Source organism: Pezoporus wallicus, unplaced genomic scaffold, assembly GCF_028554395.1.
Source record: "Pezoporus wallicus isolate ANWC-B61680 ecotype Strahan unplaced genomic scaffold, APGP_CSIRO_Pwel_v1 contig_6566, whole genome shotgun sequence".
Lineage (NCBI taxonomy): Eukaryota > Metazoa > Chordata > Aves > Psittaciformes > Psittacidae > Pezoporus > Pezoporus wallicus.
Window position 1 is genome coordinate 2,779,832 of NW_026638763.1, and position 19,737 is coordinate 2,799,568.

Genomic DNA, 19,737 nt, shown 5'->3' on the forward strand with positions numbered 1-19,737 from the left:
TAAGTAAGACTTAATGCCAGAAGAGTGTACCAACCTGAGGCATGGCAGTTTCTGCCTTTATGCATTATTAGCTGGATATTCTTCTTTTGGGTATTGTGGTCTTTGTACAAGACAACTCATAAGTAACAGGATGGTTTTCTTTCTTCCTTTTCAGGAGTGTTTGGAGTTTTTTAACATACCAGAAACTCAGTCTTCTCATTACTTTTTAATGGATAAGCGATGGAATCTTATTCATTACAACAAGGTAAGGCAAAGGTCAGGTCCAGATGATTTTGTTCTTCCTGTTTTGAACACTTTTTAAATATCAGGGTTATCTAAAAGAGAACAAGCAGCCCATAAATAGAGAGAATTCTGTCCTGTGGGCACAATATCTCTGGTGGTTAGTTGTGTATGGTGAAAGATTGGAGTTTGACAGAAGAGGGAAGAAGCAGAAGTGGAGTCCCTTGCTCTCAAGTCAGTATCATCTAGCTGTCTTAGAAAAGAGTAAATTTCCTTTCTGTTCATGTTCTTCCATGATGCCTGACACTGTCTGAAAGCCTGTACCCAAAAGCTTCAGGAGGAGCTAAAGGGTCTTTTATTCAGTTCTATTGAGTGATGCTGTTGTGACTACATTTGTTTAAAACACACTTGTTTCCTTTCCTGGCAGACCTATGTCCGTGATATTTATCCTTTCCGGAGGTCAGTTTCTCCCCAGCTCAACCTGGTGCAGATGCATCCAGAAAAGGGTCAAGAGCTCATTCAGAAGCAGGTATTTTACTGTCATCAGACATCTCTGCCAAAAAACAAACCCTGTAAATAAACCTTTCTGTTTCTTTAGAGTCCTCTCATGCTGCATAAAGATAGAGAGCTTTGCTGGAGAAGTAGCAACTGGCATGAGATCTGCTCTGGTGCCACTGGACAGGTGTATAGTATTTTAAGAAGAGTCAAAGAATGCAATGTGAATTCCCTCCCACTTTCTCCAGACAGCTTCTTTTAGATGGGTCATTTTGTGTTCTATACTTAGCCAGAAAAGCTCCAGTTGCCTCAGCTTCAGAAGTTGCTTATTCCTCTCTTTAATGAGACCTCTGTCTGTAGAGCAGGAATTCTCTCTTCTACCTTCCTCTATGTCGTCTCACTGTAGAGAATGTTACCTGCCTCTCTTCCTTGTCCTGCTCTCAGGTGCTAGTCTTTTACCATAGGTGCTTCCAGAGGCACAGCAGTAGCAATTTTTTATCAGTGGAATAACTGCCCTCAGAAGAGCACCGTCCTCCCTATCTTCCAGCCTCATGACCTGATAATCTGTCTGATCTTAATGTTCTACAGCTCCCAGGAGCTCTACCTTAGGGACTAAACCCTAAGCGGCAGGGCAGTGCCATTAATGTGCTGCAAACCCCTACAAGTATCAATTCTTTTGACAGTAAGACAATGGTATCGAGCTCACTCTACCTTTAGAAGCTCCATGTTCTGTTTTCCACAAAAGTAAAGTTGTCTCTATAGCACAGAGTTGTGTATTTAGGGAAAAGTTGCTCCAGCTGTGTCTGGAAAGGATGATAACAAGCAGGAAATAAAATAAAGGGGATGAGAGGAGGGATGTGGTTAAACAGAATGAGTTTGGCATTAACAATTTTATTATTCCAGCTAAAACTCAGCAACTGCAGTTATGTCCCTAACACGTGAGTGCAGGGGCAGGAAATTATAGAATCATAGAATAGTTAGGGTTGAAAAGGACCTTAAGGTTGTCTAGTTCTGACCCCCCTGCCATGGGCAAGGACACCTCACACTAAACCATCTCACCCAAGGCTCTGTCCAGCCTGGCCTTGAACACCACCAGGGATGGAGCATTCACAGCTTCCCTGGGCAGCCCATTCCAGTGCCTCACCACCCTCACAGTAAAGAACTTCTTCCTTATATCCAATCTAAACTTCCCCTCTTTAAGTTTTAACCTGTCACCCCTTGTCCTGTCGCTGCAGTCCCTAATGAAGAGTCCCTCCCCAGCATCCTTATAGGCCCCTTTCAGATACTGGAAGGCTGCTAATCCGTCTCCATGCAGCCTTCTCTTCTCCAGGCTGAACAGCCCCAACTTTCTCAGCCTGTCTTCATACGGGAGGTGCTCCAGTCCCCTGATCATCCTCGTGGCCCTTCTCTGGACTTGTTCCAACAGTTCCATGTCCTTTTTATGTTGAGGACACCAGAACTGCACACAATACTCCAGGTGAGGTCTCACAAGAGCAGAGTAGAGGGGCAGGATCACCTCCTTCGACCTGCTGGTCACGCTCCTTTTGATGCAGCCCAGGATACGGTTGGCTTTCTGGGCTGCGAGCACACACTGCCAGCTCATGTTCATTTTCTCATCAGCCAACACTCCCAAGTCCTTCTTCTCAGGGCTGCTCTGAATCTCTTCTCTGCCCAACCTGTAGCTGTGCCTGGGATTGCTCCGACTCATTTATTATCAGGCATGATTTAAAAAAGCACCTATTTTAGCTGCAAGTCCTCTTAAGAAGCTCTATAATGGAGAATATAGTTAATATCCCATGTGTGTACAGTACAGAATAGGGAACCATTTCATGTACTGCATCTGTTAGTAGAAACTCTATAAAAGTCTGAAATTACTTGGGATTATTTTGGTTGCTTCTCTAACAGAAATCATCCTCACTCTGGTTCTAGGAGATATGTCCCTGATATCAAATAAATGAGTTTGATATGCCCTACATGACCCAAAACTATTAAAATGACCTGTCCAGTTTTTTCAGGGCATTACTGTCATTCTACATTTTTCTATTTGTAGTACTTAAAGGCTGAAATATTTCTAAGATAAAACTTAAATCAAGCATCTACCAGCCTCTCTGTAGTCATGCAAGAAGTTGCTGGACAACATCCAGCTTGATCAAAGAAAATAGCTCTCTAGAGTCTACCCAGAGAGCAGCAATCCATGGAAAACTTCTTTCTTTACTGTTGATTGATTAAGCACCCAGAGCAAGGTCATATTGACCGCAGGACACAGAAAGCTGAGCTTTGTCACATGTTAAGCCACGCACTTCAAGTTTTGGCTTCATCTCAGTAGCTAAGAATTGTCTTAAAACTGCTCTCAAAGAAAATTGCTTCTGCTACTGAGCATCACCGTGCCTTACGGTTACTTTGAGCATTGAAATGAAATAGCTACCCTGACTAGTCCTACCAGAAGTTCAAAGGAGGCTGGTAAAATGGAACTCGGTTTCCCAGTTGATGTAAACCGGAAGCAATAATCTGAAGCCAGCAGGACTTCGCTCATTTGCAGTAACTCAGAATCTGATCTGCTTTTGTTCTATTGACTACTCTTCTTTTGCAACTACACATACACCTTCTATGGCCAGACGTGAGCAACCTCAACCCAGAGGGTAAATAACAGTTCCAACCTCATGCTGAGTATAGTCCAAAACATTGCAGAGAGCAGCTGCAACTGCATGGCTTTCAGCTGGGAGTTGGTTTGCTTCTGACCATCTTGGGGCTCACATTGGCAAAGCTTACATTAATCTACAAAAAAAACACATGGCACAATTGCAAAATGTTTGACAGCCACTCAGGGTCAAATAGAAATAGAAAGTGTTGTTAAAACCTTTTACAAGCAGGATCCATCTTTGTGGAGCTAGGCTGAAGGACAATGGTCACACAAATTCTAGTGAAAGGGTGTAGCGCTGCCCTTTTTTCAACAGGGTCCTCTGGGCCATGAGTGAAGCGTCTTTCCCATTAGGGAAAGCCATCAAGCTAACCTAGAAAAGTGCATATATGTTGTAAAGAACTTTTTGTTTGGACTGGCTGTGATTTTGTCTCTTTCTCTCAGGTTTTCACCCGCAAGCTAGAAGAGGTGGGGCGGGTGTTGTTCCTCATATCACTGACACAGAAAATCCCTACAGCCCACAAGCAGTCCCATGTATCTATGCTCCAGGAGGACCTCCTCCGCTTGCCTTCATTTCCCCGAAGTGCCATTGATGCTGAGTTCTCACTCTTCAGTGATCCCCAAGGTATGGCCTTTGATAGCTTTCTCTGGTGGTTGGATGGAGCCCAACAGGTTTCTGTGGGGCACTTCATTTGCCTTAGAAACACACAGACCTGTAGCATTACTGAAAGGTGGTAAATGATACATAGCTGTTGGTTTGTTAGCACAACAGCAGAAAGTGTTTTGCTGTCAGAGGTCTCCAGACAAAGCTACTTTCTTTGGATGCACAGGAGAACAAGTTATAATTATGAATTAAAATTATGCATGAGACTACAGCTGCAATATTTTGCCCAGTAACATAACTGCAACTAAAAAAAGATTGCTTAGAGTCCTTTGCTATCTACTTTGAGGAAGCAATGGACTTCCAGTGAAGACTGGGTCAGTTCTGCAGCAGGTATATAGGAACAGCCCACTCATTTAGAAACTTTGCTCTGAAAGTCAAGTAGAGTTTCCAGTCTAACTTGGGGATTAAACAGGCCACTGTTGCAGGATGGTAAGCATCAGCAAGTTCTGTAACAGGCCCTAAAGGCGCTTGCTTTTAGAAGCCTTATTGTAACTGCATCAGTGTCCTGTAATGTGTGGGACATCTGAAGGAGAATTTTCAACCAGTGGGGATGAGATTTAATGAGCTGTGTGATATCATTCTTCATCTTCATGTGTGCTGCTTTCAGTCAAAGTTTGATCAAGCCCTGTGGGCACTTCCAAAAGTACAGGGCAGGTGAAGTAATTTTACAAAGGCAGAATGATGGTCAGGGTTGTGGGGAATGTTGTGAAGCTGGCTGTGATGGACAGAGCTGATTGCTGTTGCCTCTTCTCCGTGGCAGCTGGGAAAGAACTCTTTGGTCTGGACACTCTTCAGAAAAGCTTGTGGATTAAGCTGCTGGAGGAGATGTTCCTTGGCATGCCCAGTGAGTTCCCCTGGGGGGATGAAATCATGCTGTTCTTGAACGTCTTCAACGGTGCCCTGATCCTGCACCCCGAGGACAGTGCCTTGTTGAGGCAGTACGCTGCCACAGTCATCAACACAGCTGTGCACTTTAACCACCTCTTCTCCCTCAGTGGCTACCAGTGGGTTCTCCCCAGCATGTTGCAGGTAAGCCACTTCCATGAGCATTATAAGGGAAGACTTCCGAGTGAACACTTTATTAAAGAACTGTCTCCCTCAGTGTTTTTAACTCTAGGGATGGCTGAAATTTGGGGAATAGTTGAAATATATGGATTTGTTGCTAGCTGAAACTAAATGACATTCACTTCTTTAGGTATGATAATTGTATTTGCATGTATGTTCATTTTAACACAGTTAATAGAGCAGAGTAATTAGGATCAATGATGAATATAATTATCTAAACAAACTCTTCAGTAACTGGAAACTCTGATACCATGTCTTACATGGTTAGATAAGTATGTATTGAATCCAGGTCTGCAGTGCATGGGCTTATTCATTAGAAACAAGGCATTTTGAAATAAAATAATTTAATAGCTTAATTTGAAGTACTTTGAAGACAATTTGAAGACAGTAACCATTCAGCATAGTGAGGAACTCTCCCTTCATTCTCGCTTTTCATATCAAGAGAAATTAGTTTCGCAATTCTTTCCTATCTCTACTCCTTTACCAATTATTGTCAACTACTGAATCAATAAAATGCCACTCTTAGGAGGCAAAAAAAGCAATTCCAAAAGAAAAAAAAACCACAAGTGATCTGCTGGCTTCTTTGTGGTAATCACAAACAAATTCTTGTAGCACCTCTGGGCTTGAACCAGCCATTAATAGCTGAATTCCTGAAGTATCCATGCACATACTCCCCACACGGCTCTTTTTGTTGCAGGTTTTTCCATATGCTCTTAATTATTTCCCTTTCCTCAAGTAAATGGCATATTGCAGGTGGGACAGGCCATGGTGATTGACTGTCCTCATAAGCATGCTGGAGGCTTCTGGTTGTATTAAAGACATAGTAATATCTTCAGTCTGCTAGGCTACTGAGAAGTGAATACATCTCCGTAGAGGTCTAACACTCTAATAGTATCTTAGAAACCTTCAAGAGCCCTGTGCTGTAATGTGCATTTAGCACTAACATAAAATCTCAGCATTTCCTGTTGCCAGCAAATAGCAAGAAACCTACCTGCTGCCCCCCCAAACCTCCCACAGACTTGTACCAGCAGAGAAGTGCAGACAGGCAATTGACACGGACAGAAGGAAGAAGCACAGTGAAGTTGTTCCTAACAATTTATACTGTTTACATAACTGAGAAACAAATCCCACGTCTTTAACAACACATTGGCTGCCTGGTTCAGTGGCCAGCCCTGAAGGAAATACCACTCTAAAAACCTTACAGTATCTTAAGAGTGGGTGGAACTGTCAGTGTGTTGGAGGACAGCCTGGGAGTTCAAATTATCTTGACAAATTGGAGATGCTGTCTGAAAAAAGGGGAAAAAAACCCAGTCCTTATGAATAATCAGCCACATAAATATGGAAGGGAAAGTAGCTGATTCAGTAGCACTTCTGCAGGACAGAATACTAGAGTTGTTATAGGTCTGAAGCTAAACATGACTCAACAGTGTCTTTCCGTTGAAGGATAAAAAAGAAAATAAAGACATTCTGAGGTAACTATACAGATCTGTAGCTTGTGAAAGAAATATGGAATGATTCTGTGAGCAGCACTCGTGACTTGAAGCACTGGCTTTGTCCAGCTGTGGGCACTGCACAAAAATGATCAGTTAACTGAAGATACTGCAGATTGGAATGGGGGTTTAGAAAACATCATGTGAAAAAGGACTGAAAGAGCTGGGATTTCATTGACTGAAAAAAGATGAAGATTGAGGAGCAAAGCACTAACTGGCTTTGAATAAGTGAAGTGCTTCTGGGAAGGAGAGGGAAGGAATCTACCTCTGATACATAGGACAAAACATAATGCACTAAAGCTGTGACAGAGAAGGTTCAAGCATGACAAGCAAAGCTCTCTTCTAAGGATAGTTTGTCTCTGAAATGCATTTCCAGGGAGGGCAGTCAAGTCTCCATCTTTAAAAACATGTTAGGCAAACACACCAGCAATGACAAGGCTGTAGCTGATTTGGTCTGGGGTAGGAGATGAAGAGCCCTCCCACTGGAGTAGCACTTCCATGTCCTTTTCATTTGCTCAGGTATATGCTGACTATGAAAGCAACCCCCAGTTACGCCAAGCGATCGAGTTTGCGTGCCGCCAGTTCTACATTCTGCACCGCAAGCCCTTTATTCTGCAACTGTTTGCAAGTGTGGCCCCTCTCCTGGAGTTCCCTGTGAGTAAAAACCATTCCCTAGTCTCAGCCTGGGGAAGCCCGTGTGTGCGCAGCTAGCCCCCCCCCCGTCAGAGATCACAAAAAGAAAACAGCTCTTACTGAACATGTGCTTGCTGCACTTTATGCTGCAGAGAACCATGTCCTGAGCTTATTTCTGCATGTTTCTGTTCATCAGTTGATTTGAGCAGGATGCTGAGATAACGGGCCACTGGTATCTGGGCTAGTAAATGTGGTCTGACTTTAAATTTCTCTGTATATGTAGGTTATAAAAGGACAATAATGTTTTGTAACTCTTTAAATGCAAATCCTTTCTTAGAATACAGCAATGGGAACTAAAGCTGAATGCTTTAGTTTAGTTTTAGTACATATGAGCGATAAGGCTGAATTGAAGCCATGTAGGCTCTTTGTCAAAAACAGGTTGCCCACACATGCAGATAAAGATTCCTGGGGTGCAAGCAGGCCCTCAGAAAATCAACCACGAATGTCTGTTGTTGAAACAGGATGCTGCAAACAATGGAACCGGCAAAGGAGTGTCAGCTCAGTGCCTATTTGACCTTCTGCAGTCTTTAGAGGGAGATACTCCAGACATTTTGGACATCTTAGAGCTGGTGAAAGCAGAAAAGCCTCTCAGGTCATTAGGTAACAGCAAAGCACCCTTTATTCAGTAACTCTGGTTTGGTTTTTGTTGATTAAATATGCATTTGATGCAGCATGATTTGTTTGGGGCCTTCTTCTTCTCCCAGAATGCAGTTATTTCTGGGTTTTATGCCTTGTGAGGCTTTTAAGGTTAGCTTTTTCCCTACCATCTTTTTGGTATTTTTGGCAGGAGGGGAAGTAATAGTTTATTTTATTCCAAAGCTACTTTTCCTGAGCCTGCTAGTCTGAGACTAGCATTTTAAACTTTATCATGTGTGGGTGAAGAATGAAGATGCCTAATAACTGTATCATGCTGACAAGATCAGTGTAATCCTTTCCTCTGCTCCGTGTGGGCAGGAAAGAAAAGCATCCTCTCCCGTGGGCAGACTCTGACTAGTAAATGATGGATGCCATTCATTCAACACTGCTGAGTTCTAGGGGGAGGTGCTGATTTATCACAAAGCAGAGAGTATATATGGCTGTATGATGTATCCAGCACACTGTGTCTCTTGATAGTTGCACATGCAATTCAGTATTAAAGAATTTGACTGCTTTGTGGTTTGCAGGGAAGTAATTTTTGCTGGGTTTATAAGAATCTTCAACTTCTTTCCCAAATTTGCACTTCCTTTGAATAATGATGAATTGTGAAGCCTTAGAGATAAAAATTTGTTCCATACTGGAATTCTGTGATGCTGCACAATTATATCACAAGTTGTAACATAAAATGGTACAGAACCCAAAGATATTTCTTCCTCTGTGGATTGTAGTGAACATTTATTTAAAATCTGTGGGTTTTCTATGGTGGGTTATTGAAAGGCATCTGAAGATTCCCAAGTGTGTGTTGATGGTGAGGCTGTAGATGAGTATGTTTTGTGCTGCTATTTTCCGTATGAAGAGCAGAATTACCTAACACACCTAACTTCTAAGTTCCATTGTTCAAAGTGATTTACATGCTTTGGGACCTAAAGTTTGACTTGGGCTCCTGCATACCAATGTCACTTCTGAAAATGGGACTATGGTTATATTACAGATATTCTATGGATACTTCAGTTTCTTGGTGCCTGGCACTAATTACCCCCAAAAGCAGTATTTGTAGAATGGGACTTAAATGCTTTTGAAAACTTTTTCTTCAATCACTAGCAAACCAGGCTCACTTTTGTGCTGGCATCCATGTGGCTTCCAGCATAGAAAGGGCTTGATTTTTAGAAGTAAAACAGTCTCCTCCCTTCAGTGGTGTATCAGTGTGATTTTTAGTGCAGTGGAAATATCTAGGAAAAAGCAGAGGGAACATAAAAATTGTCCTTAAGTCATGTGTCCTTGTCATACATGAGTTTAAGATTCTGCTTTTGATGGGTGGTATTTGAAATGGGACTCCTTAAGCTCAGCAATGATCTGACCTACTGAAAAGTGTTTCTTACCTGCTGAATTCTTGGATGGCAGGGTGTAAGTGGGAGTGCAACATAGGGTTCCTTTATATAGACAGATTTTTGTCAAAAATTCCTGTTAGGAATTGTTAACATGAGAAGCAAGCAGCTGTAGAAGGGAAGAGGAAGGAGTGTGCTAGCTCCTTTCATAGTTAATATGTTTGTGTGATAGTCTTCTCATATTGCTTTGCTCCTGCAGACTTCTGCTATGGGAATGAAGATTTGACCTTTTCAATCAGTGAAGCCATCAAGCTCTGTGTGACAGTGGTTGCCTATGCTCCTGAATCATTCAGAAGGTGCTAATCTGTTTTCTTGGTTTGTGCAGACTCAGGAAAGCTGCATATGGCATATGAAAGCAAGGTTGACAAATGGGGGCAGAGGATATAGAAATACATTCTAAGCATGGGAGTTCTCCGTGAGGCCAAGCCTCTGCTGTTGATACCTTCCTTAGGGCTCTGGCTCCAAATCCTGCCAGCCACTGACTGCAGCATTAAGCTGGATGGCAGTTGGAACAGCAACATGTAAGCTATATTTCCAAGTGGGGATTGTGCTGTGTCCTGCAGGTTTTTGTTGTCAGAGAAGCAATGGGGGGGGGGAGACATGGGCAGCTGGAAAGAACAGGAAGATACCAGAGAGAGGGGAGATAAACTGCTAAAGCAAAAAGGTTAGTGTGTAAGAGGGAACCAGAGAAGAAAGGTGTCTTCAGAAAGGAAACTGAATGTCCGCAAATGGATGACATATTCAGAAGATACCCAGAAGTTCAGGTTGTTTTTATTGTTTCGTACATCAGCTGATTTTCCCCCTGAAGTCCATGATCCAAGAGTTTCTTTGTCCTGGGACTGCTTATCTGGTAAGAAGCAATGAAATCACAAGGCTAGTGAGAGATCCAGGGTTCTTCAGGTAGAAAAATAAGCTTATGCCTGATGTGAGTTTCAGGATTGACAAGATAAAACAGACCAAGTATTGGTTATTTTTCCAGCCTCCAGATGCTGATGGTCTTGGAAGCACTGGTTCCCTGTTACTTGCAGAAACTGAAGCGGCAAACCTCTCAAGCAGAGACTGTGACAGCATCTCGTGAGGAGATTGCTGCCATGGCTGCCCTTGCCACCTCTTTGCAAGCCCTCTTGTACAGTGTAGAAGTTCTCACCAGGTAACCCACATGGTTCAAAGGTCTGGGCCTTTGTTTGGTTGTCAGTGTGGGAGAGAGAATGCACAGGAGGTCACCATATGCAGCTTAGCTTGAATAATGGCTGAGTTTTAGACATGGTAAAATTAGTGCCAGATTTCACCAGATCACAGGTAGTGTGCCTGTTAGATTTAATCTTCAGGGTGCTCTTCACCTTTCCTCTGCCAGGCCTATGACAGCCCCACAGATGAGTCGATGTGACCAAGGTCATAAAGGGACCACAACAGCAAACCACACCATGTCAGCTGGTGTGAACACCAGGTAAGTCAGTGGGATTTTCTTTCTTTCTTATTTTTCTGAACAGCTTTTTTCCTTTCTTTTTTTTTTTTTTTTTCCTTAAGGTAACATTTATTGCTCAGCTGTCTCAATACTATGAGAGAAAACAGTCAGATAAAAAAGCACACAGGACTGCATTTCTGACAGTAACCAAAATCCTCAAGACTAGAATTCCTAGTTTAAAAGCAGCTGACTAAATAGAAGAATGGAATATCAAAATGGAGGACACCCATCCTAAATGTCTTTTTCTTTGTTCCCCTTTTTGCACTCTAGAAGTATACTGACAAAGCAACTATGTCCCTCAGTTCTCTGCTTCCTTCTGAGTCCACTGTCAAAGTGACTACTGAGGCACTCAGAGACTGGCACCTCCTCTAGTTGATTTTTTTCTTCCTTTTCCCATCCCTTTTTATTTTTCCTATGTTCTCTTTCTGTCATCTTTACCCCCACATTGGTCTGGGTTGTTTTTTTTTAGGCTGCTGAAAATTAGACAAGGCCACTGGCCAATTTACTCCTAGAACAAGGGCTTACAAAATCTTGTTACAAAATCCACCCACAAGCACTTGGGATTATGAAGGTTTTCTTTGCAGTACTGATTAGTTTTCTGGGCAGCCCTGCCTTCTCTTGGCCAGGCTGTGCCTTACTGTGCTTAAAACCTGAATGTTTGTGCTGACCTGGAAAGGGTCATAGCATAAAAAAAAGGGTCATAACATAGCAAAAGCTGGAATAGCTGTTCTTCCAGGGCAGAGTATTTCCTCCAGATTTCTCTTTTGTCTGTAACAGCTGATAGTAAGTCTGTGCATAGCCAATAGTCCAGTACAATACCATGGCCTGTATAGGACTGTAAACTGGGAACACCCTTCTGGCAAGCCATGCTTTCCAAATTTTTCCCTGTCTTTTTTTTTGTATTGAAGGGAGATAGAAATCACGCGCTGCATGAATCATCAAAGGGCTGCTATAATGAATTATAGGTGTGTAGTGTATACATCTTGGTTGGTAACTCCTGGAATCAATTTGTTATTCCGTAAGATGGATTCACACATGGATGAAACACAGCTTTGACTTTCAATCCCAAGAAGCAGACAAAGCTCTTCATGCTCAAGTCTGAAATGGATATATGCCATTTACTTCCATTGCAGGGTTGCCCAGTCTAAGGAAAATAAGGTGTAATGGAAAGTAATGCCTTATTATTTGGGAGATCAGTTAATGTGTATCTGCTGACAGGCAGTGTAGAGACTCCTGATGCTGTGTGACTCAACCATATTGGTTTACGTTTCCAGATCTTTCTGATTATCAAACATTCAGTCTCTGATCCAAAATATTTTTGCACTGCTCCAGGTTTCCTGTTGTCTTATCATTGCAATAGACATCTGCTACCAACAGCAGGAGCTCATGATGGTAGAATGATCACTGTTCCAGCACTGGATGTGTTAGCCAAGGGGTGCAGGGTTTGTTAATGTTTTCTCAACAAGGAGAAAATGACAATAAATCAAAGAATATTCCTTCCACTAGATGAGCTCTGGCTTCATGAAACAGGCTGAGCACTGGGGTAAAAATCAGTAAGAGGAATTTTTAGGGGAGATTTAAGCCTGAATTTTTCCTTTCATAGCAAGGGAAATAACTATAGGAATCTGTTGTTTGCTGCTAATTGGGAAATAAAGGCTACCCAATGTTGCCTATGTATAGCCACTGTTCCAGTGACACAAGATACAATCCTGCCCATGGTGAGTATATACTTCTGGGCTAGAACAGTGTCACCTTCTTTCAGAAAGGCACAGTTTAGGCACTAAGAAGTTGCTGTTTACAACTGCACTGTTTCTGTTTTCCCAGGTACCCAGAACAGGGAGCCAAACTACATTTTATCAGGTACAGTGAAATCTTCACCCTATCTTCTCTGTGATGAACTGTTCTCCAGCAGTTTCCAGGTTCACCCACTGTTGCTGTGACAGCTACCCCAAGGATGGGTAGCAAAGGATAATCCATATAGAAATTATTTACATTTTTTCACAAGACACTGCAGTTTATCATTTCCCTTTCTTAATTCACTGCAGATGCAATTTTCTCTCTTTCCAATTGCAGTGGAAAGCATCTGTTGCAAAAACAATGTGAAGAGGTTGTTATAGTCTATCCCTGCTGTTCCACTGCATGTAACGCTTCCTACTTTTTCTCGTTTTATACCCTCCAGGGAGAATCTTCACCTGCTGGAGGAGGGCCAGGGTCTTCCCAGAGAGGAGCTGGATGAGCGAATTGCCAGAGAGGAGTTCAGGAGACCCCGGGAGTCATTGCTGAATATCTGCACAGAGTTCTACAAGCACTGTGGTCCAAGGCTGAAGATTCTGCAGAATCTGGCTGGTGAGCCACGAGTGACTTCTCTGGAGCTGCTGGATGTGAAGTCCCACATGAGGTATTCCACAGGCATTCTGGTTTTACTTATTCATTTCAGGGGGATTCCTTTCTTTTTACTCTCTGTTTTTTGTAATAGCAGACAGAATACCTTTTCGGTAGTGTAGTCACATGTTGCTGTCTGAAACGTGCAGAGCTTTGGATATTCCTTAGATTGTACCTGATGCTGCTTGTGTATAAGGAAGGTTTCATACAGTTTCCTCTGGTCTCATTCAGACCCCCATCTCCAGTGGATGAAATAGCTCCATGGAAGCCCATCTGATCTTAAGGTCCTTTCCAACCCAAACCATTCTATGATTGTAAGATTCTATGAGTCTATGATTCTGGCTGTGAATTATTCCTCTCTTGAGTGCTATAGTTTCTTCCTCAGGAATTACCTCATCTAGAAAGTTGAAGGGTGACAGACAGATCTTAGCAATGCCCTGAACCAGCTCTCTTCCTGCCCCTGGACTCTAAAAGCTCTTCTACCTTTTACACACATGCTCTTAAAAAACTGGCAAGGGCCCTTAGCTGGCAGATTCTGTCACAGTTAGAGATCTTTGGATTGAGGCTGTCTCTTTAGAACATAAAATTGTGTTTGACATTAATTTAGGTGTTGTTTAACAAATGCCCCAGGTGCCTCTGGGAGTCAGGAGGTAGCTTTTGTTAGGTTTGTGTGTTTGCATTTGAATTGAATGTTGCTGTTCCCACCCCTCTGGCAAATGTTTAATAACTTAGAGGATAGTTTTACAGAGATGTCTGTTTCCACAAATACATGCCATTCTTATGTAGTGCTTGGCTGCAAACAAAACCTGATGGGCATGGCTGCTTTTGCAGTGTCACCACTACATGTTTTTTCCAAGGGCCACAAACCTCAGAAGTCAGCACCTCTGTTTAGCTGCATTGCAATCTCCATGACTGAGCAATAGAAGCCTGAGATAAGAACTTCAGTTTTATGTTAGAAACAAAGTGAGTTGCTCAGGACAGGTTATGTCCTTGGTTAAACATGTTGGGTTGGGATTTTTCATGATTTCAGTGGGAGGGAGGAACATGCATCTGATGAGCAAACTTTATTTAGTGCAGTAAAGCAAGGGGCTTGCTCCTTTTTCTACTCTAGTTTTATGGATGTAACATACGGATGCTCCAGTGTGCTACCCAGAAGCATTTGTAGTTCAGCAGTTACATGGGAACTTCACTTCTACATATTTTTATATTCTGGAGTAATTTAGTTTAACTGGTCTTACACTATTTCATGTCACTGTCCTAAAAGACGAGTTAACCAACTTAAATCCATATGTATAGAAGGTGTTATTGGTATATTTTCTGTAAAGGTACTTTCTTTTGAGAAGCTTTCTGTGAAGCTGAGTCACAATACATGGAAGAGGCTGGTGAATACTGCATTCTTTTCAAGGGAGAAGGTTTTTCATGGTCAAAGGTTACAGCAGTAAAACTAAGGGATTGATTTGCAGAAGATAATGAGTTGTGTTCTGATTCTGTTGTGGCTTCTGGAAAGTGCTAGAAATTACTGCCTTATTGGGGTTAAAATCTGAATTATCATAGATAGCCTAAAACAAAGCAAACATTGTCTTGATTTTTACAGAAATTAATTTCCTAAATATCACTGAAATGACTGACAGGATTTAACCGCTGTAGGAAAAAGAACCCAGAGTTCTAAGAAGAGAGTAGCTTTACCAGAATGTGATGTGACAGCCATGGTATTGGGAGGCTGACAGATGACATTTCAGAGATTTCAAAAAAACGGATCATGTGCTAGTCACTTCAGAAAGGATTAATCTCACCCAGTTTTAGCCATTTAAAACTTAAATGTTTAGACTGCAGAAGTCCTAAAGATCTTTTTGGACCCAGTGAAAAGGGAGCTGCACATCTACTTAGCTGTTTATCCCGGTATTTCAGGAAGATGAGAATTTCCCAGGTTGCTTATTTCTGCATGAACAGAGCTAGAAGATTAATTGAGGTTGATGTCTCAAGTTGGATGAGATGGACCTTGCACTTTATAACACATAAGAAAGTCTTTATATACCGTTATGTACTGCTGATATGGTATTGCCAGAAGGAAGCAGAATCATATGAAGATTTAAATGTCACAGTGTTTAAGAAAACAGATCTATTCTATAGTAGGACAAAGTAGTTGTAAAAAGTAACAATGAAGAAATACTGCATAAAGAGACACTCAGTAGCACTTTTGGTTAACCTGAGGAGCTTGTCACCCTTGATCCTGCTAAGCAGATTTTAAAGAGAATAGAAATATGTCCCATTAGTTGAAGGCATTACAGAAGAAGCCCCCACAATACGAATAGGATTGCACTGTAATCTTATACTGCAAAGTCTATTGATGTTTCAGGGAGTATAAATGTTTCTATCCCTTTTATTAGTAGATGTAGCGTTATTGTCTTTGTCTGCTGCAAATATTCAAGTCTTTCAGTAGATCTTTGTCAAACTGCAAGTGCAAGTTAAATGTTGCCATGGTATTTCACAGTCAATACAGAAAATGCCATCAGCGAGGCCATCTGGGAGAGTTAGAAGAAGCAACAGCAACACAATCTGTAGAGGTGTTAGGAGAAACAAATCAAAGCTGCAGGGAGTAATGATACAAAGTGCATGTTGTGTAAACCTATGGGACAGCACATTATTTTTAGAATTTAACACCTGAAAACTGCAAAGTGAGACCTCTTAAAGTGCTGGCACTGAAAACAGACATGAAACCAAAACAGATCACTCATTAATTGACATAGAGGTGATGTCAGGTATGTGTTTCACAGGCATTTGCCATGTTGTAATCTTACTAATAGCTCAATTACTTTTATTTTAACTACACAATTCTGTGATTCCTGGTGTTTGCTTGGTGCATTTGATATCAGTGTAACAAATATTCTTTAAACCATTCACGTGTATATAAACAGCTATTTCTTAACAGGCCAGGAACCATGGTATCAAGTCTAAGAGTTTAAAGAGCAGCATTTGACTTTTGCATCTTTTTCATTTTACAAGATCTATCTGTTAGTTCATTGACACATGTGGAGAAGCTGTATTCAGTTTTCCTCCTAACAAATCCTGGTTTTAGATTGGCAGAAATTGCACATTCCCTGCTGAAACTGGCACCTTATGACACGCAGACAATGGAAAGCCGAGGCCTCCGGCGCTACATCATGGAGATGCTGCCCATCACTGACTGGACAGCTGAGGCGGTGAGACCTGCCCTTATCCTCATCTTAAAGAGATTGGATCGTATGTTCAATAAAATTCACAAGATGCCTACTTTGAGGTGAGCAGGTGCAATGGAAACCCTCTGGTGTCCGTTTCTGATGTTGCAAGCCTTGAAGTGTGGGTATGTCATTAACTAAAGCTGTCATGTTGCAGTGAACCTTTACAGCATATCAGCAAACGAACAGATGTTTTTATCTCTGTAAGTGTGCATTTATGTTGACATTTTTGTTGTGTCTTCTGGTAGCAAAGAAATTCATGGAATTAAGAACTACAGAGAGAACTTCCAGAAATCTCAGTTTTCTTCCTCCAAAATAAGTCTTCAGATTTGTACCATCACACTACTCTCTTTATTTTAGCTGTGAGTTGGCAGTCTCAGCTGAGAAGCCAAATTATGTTAGAGAACATCCTAATTTAGGACACAGACACAAAGCTTTAGGTCTCAGCAGTAATCACATGTACCCAGCTAAGATGGAGCAAATAATAGGGAAGTGATCTCTTCTTTCTGGCATCGCTATCTCATTTCTTTGGCTAGCAATCTGCTTTAAGAAACTTCTGCTCTTACAGGGAATTTAGTGGCAGACATTTTTATGCTTCTCCTTCCTGTTTAATTCTTTGCCATGTCTTGCCTGCTTCTTGCTCATTCTTTCTTTTCTTGTTCATACTTCCTTCTGCCTCAAAGGCAGCTTAGGGGTCTTCCTGTTCCTTAACATCTTTCCTTTTTGTGTAAGCTGAATGAATGCTCATAAATTAAAATTCCCTTCATATTCTCTCTGTCTGTGCCTGTACCTATGCCTGGCTGAAATTGCTCTTCTGTACACAAGAGACAGAGACAGTAAAGCCACTGGACCAAAAGCAGCAACTACATTTAAGTGTCATTGGGCCAAGAAGTCTTTTAGAGATGGGGCTGGATGCCAGACCCCAGAAGCCATCCATTGGGGTACTCACATCAGAATCTTATGTGCTACATCCTGTGGGCACCCCACTCCAAACCCAGTGTCTGATGGAAGTAGTATATGTGTAAGAACAAGTACAAGAAGAGACTATTCTGGAGATTTAGGAACAGTGGATGCTGAAAGACAACGTGTAGGTAGGTCTGCATAAGAACTTATATAGTGAACACTTGATCCCCTTGTGTGTTTCTAAGAAGTCCACTGAGGAGCTTGGCTAGGATGTTGTTTAGTCTTGCATTAGCAAGTTATGCAAGCCTTGTCTTTCTGTCCAGTAAATGCACAGTCAGATGGTGGCTTGAGAACTATAACTATACTTAGAGTCAGGCCCTGACTTCACCTGAGATGAAGGGTGTGAATCACTTTAATGTTACCTGAGCTGTGGCTGCTTATGACTAGGAAGGACTCCATTCAGGATCTGTCACAAGCCCTAAAAGCTGTTTTTCTGAAAAGAGCAAAGTATCAGGGAAGCAAGGATCCTGGAATGAAGGACTTTGGTGCTGATAGGGAATGAATCAACCCTCCTGCACAGAGTGAAGAAGGTGAAGATTGTTCTGCTGGACTAGTTTACCTTTAGGGCAGACTGTCTGGAAGTCGCTCTGGCAGAGCATACTAGACTGCAGAGTAACTTACAGAGGGCACTCACAGATGATGGAGTGAGAATATCCACAAGCCACAAGAGCTGGGAGCACAGCACAGCAGACCTTTTCCCCACACAGGCACACCTGAGGCAGCTGTCTGGTGGCTCCTTTTCATTCTCCATCTGTCAGAGGGAAGCATCAGGGAGTGAAACCCAGCTCATCCACCACTGCTGTGTGAGAGGGCTTGTGTTGCTAGCACAGCCCCCTCTGCTTCGTCTCCTGTCTCTCTCCAATGCCCAGTGTGCTCTGTGGCTCTGTGCTTTCCTGAGCTGCGTGGGTAACACCTTTTCTCTGTGCTCATCTCGGACGTGGTCGCTGTCTGAACCGTTTCCTCTGTGGGCGTCACTGTGTGTCGGTCGCCGTGTGTGCGAGCGTCTGGTGGGGGGCAGGAGGCCCGCGGCTAACAGCACCTACTGTTGTATTGCAGGCGCCAGGTTGAGTGGGAGCCTGCCAGCAGTTTGATTGAAGGGGTTTGTTTGACACTTCAGAGGCAGCCTATCATATCCTTCCTGCCTCACCTTAGGTCTCTGATCAATGTGTGTGTCAATCTGGTGAGTAGCTGAGCGGCAACCCCGTGAACCTTTGCTAAACCTCCCCCTGGTGTTGACTTCTCTGGATTGAAGATGACAGATCATTCCCATTCCTGTCATTTTACCTGTCCCCCTTACCCCTCGCAAGGGGACTTCGCAAGTGACACTAGAGAGAGCAAGGTTCATTTTTGAAGTGGTGCATGGGGAGACACAGTGACCAGTAGCAATGGTCAAGCGATTCATCTCCGTTGCTTCCCACGCACCACTTTGAAGATCTACCTTTGCCAGACTGAGCTGAGAGTTGAGGGCTGCAAGTTGGAGAGTGGGGTGGTGGAGACTGCACTCACCTGGTAGAGACGGGGAGTGGGTGGCACTGGGGATACCTACCGTCTCCAGTGGGGAAGAACCCTGGTGGCTCTGTCAGAGGCCATTGGGTGCTGGCTAGTTAGAAGGGTTTTATGGGTGAATTCGCTCCACTGCAATGTCCGTGGCTTGATCTAGTACAGGTTTGCACTGTACAATGTTCAGATCCCACTCTTAGCAGAATTCCTGCTCCTAAGTGTATTGCAGTAGAGACATGATAAATATGGAGTCTGACTGGTCATTCAGTGATAGATTACAGTGTTTCTGCAGCTGTTACACTGGGGGCAAAGTCTCAATTTGATATCAGTATAGCCCCAACCATTTGAACAAATGTGTGCTTTCATTCCACGTGGGAAAAATACAAACAAAGGGGGAAAGGCTTCATTAGCATTTTTATTGTTATTGGACTTTATAACATTTTATCCTTAGAACATAAACAATGTAACTTTTCGTAGCCCCTCTCAGCTCTGAGGGGCTGTAAAAACGATGGTTATCAGCTGAAATGCAGTACCAGTTTTTGCCAGGTTCTTTCCTTCAAGTCTGTTCAGCATTCAGCACTGCAAGGGCAGAAAAGCTCCAACCTGTGAGAATCCATAAGACATCTTCCTTATTTAAGCAGAGGTTAAATTGGCACTTCTCAGCCCTCAGACTACTTAGGGTTGCTGCATAGGGAAGTTGCTACTGATTTAGCTCAAATACAAGCTTAGAATGGACTTGCAGTTTGGCAAGCAGGTGTGGCAGGGTGAATCACGCCAGCAGACTTTCCAAAGGGCCTGCATTAAGCATTAGCCAATGCTCTAAAAATTAGCAGAAAGCTCCACAGTGCTGAAGCACAGTCACCATGCATATTGCATATGTTCAGCTGGCTGGGAACATCAGGGAAAGCTACCAGGAAAAGATTACTC

The 19,737-nt window shown here is 42.6% G+C and overlaps 1 protein-coding gene across 14 annotated transcripts in view; it reads left to right on the forward strand.

Annotated features, from left to right (window-relative positions):
- UNC80 (unc-80 homolog, NALCN channel complex subunit) overlaps window positions 1-19,737 on the forward strand; it is a 120,201-nt gene that overhangs the window by 78,926 nt on the left and 21,538 nt on the right. For 13 of the 14 annotated variants that reach the window (XM_057412246.1, XM_057412233.1, XM_057412238.1 and 10 more), the window contains 13 exons: window positions 155-244; window positions 647-748; window positions 3,797-3,977; window positions 4,777-5,045; window positions 7,091-7,225; window positions 7,726-7,864; window positions 9,485-9,581; window positions 10,265-10,435; window positions 10,640-10,732; window positions 12,575-12,610; window positions 12,930-13,148; window positions 16,209-16,409; window positions 18,367-18,490. In XM_057412246.1, coding sequence (XP_057268229.1) covers window positions 155-244; window positions 647-748; window positions 3,797-3,977; window positions 4,777-5,045; window positions 7,091-7,225; window positions 7,726-7,864; window positions 9,485-9,581; window positions 10,265-10,435; window positions 10,640-10,732; window positions 12,575-12,610; window positions 12,930-13,148; window positions 16,209-16,409; window positions 18,367-18,490 — 1,857 coding nt within the window. The remainder of the gene's footprint in view (window positions 1-154; window positions 245-646; window positions 749-3,796; window positions 3,978-4,776; window positions 5,046-7,090; window positions 7,226-7,725; window positions 7,865-9,484; window positions 9,582-10,264; window positions 10,436-10,639; window positions 10,733-12,574; window positions 12,611-12,929; window positions 13,149-16,208; window positions 16,410-18,366; window positions 18,491-19,737) is intronic. The other variant, XM_057412247.1, reaches the window with a different exon arrangement.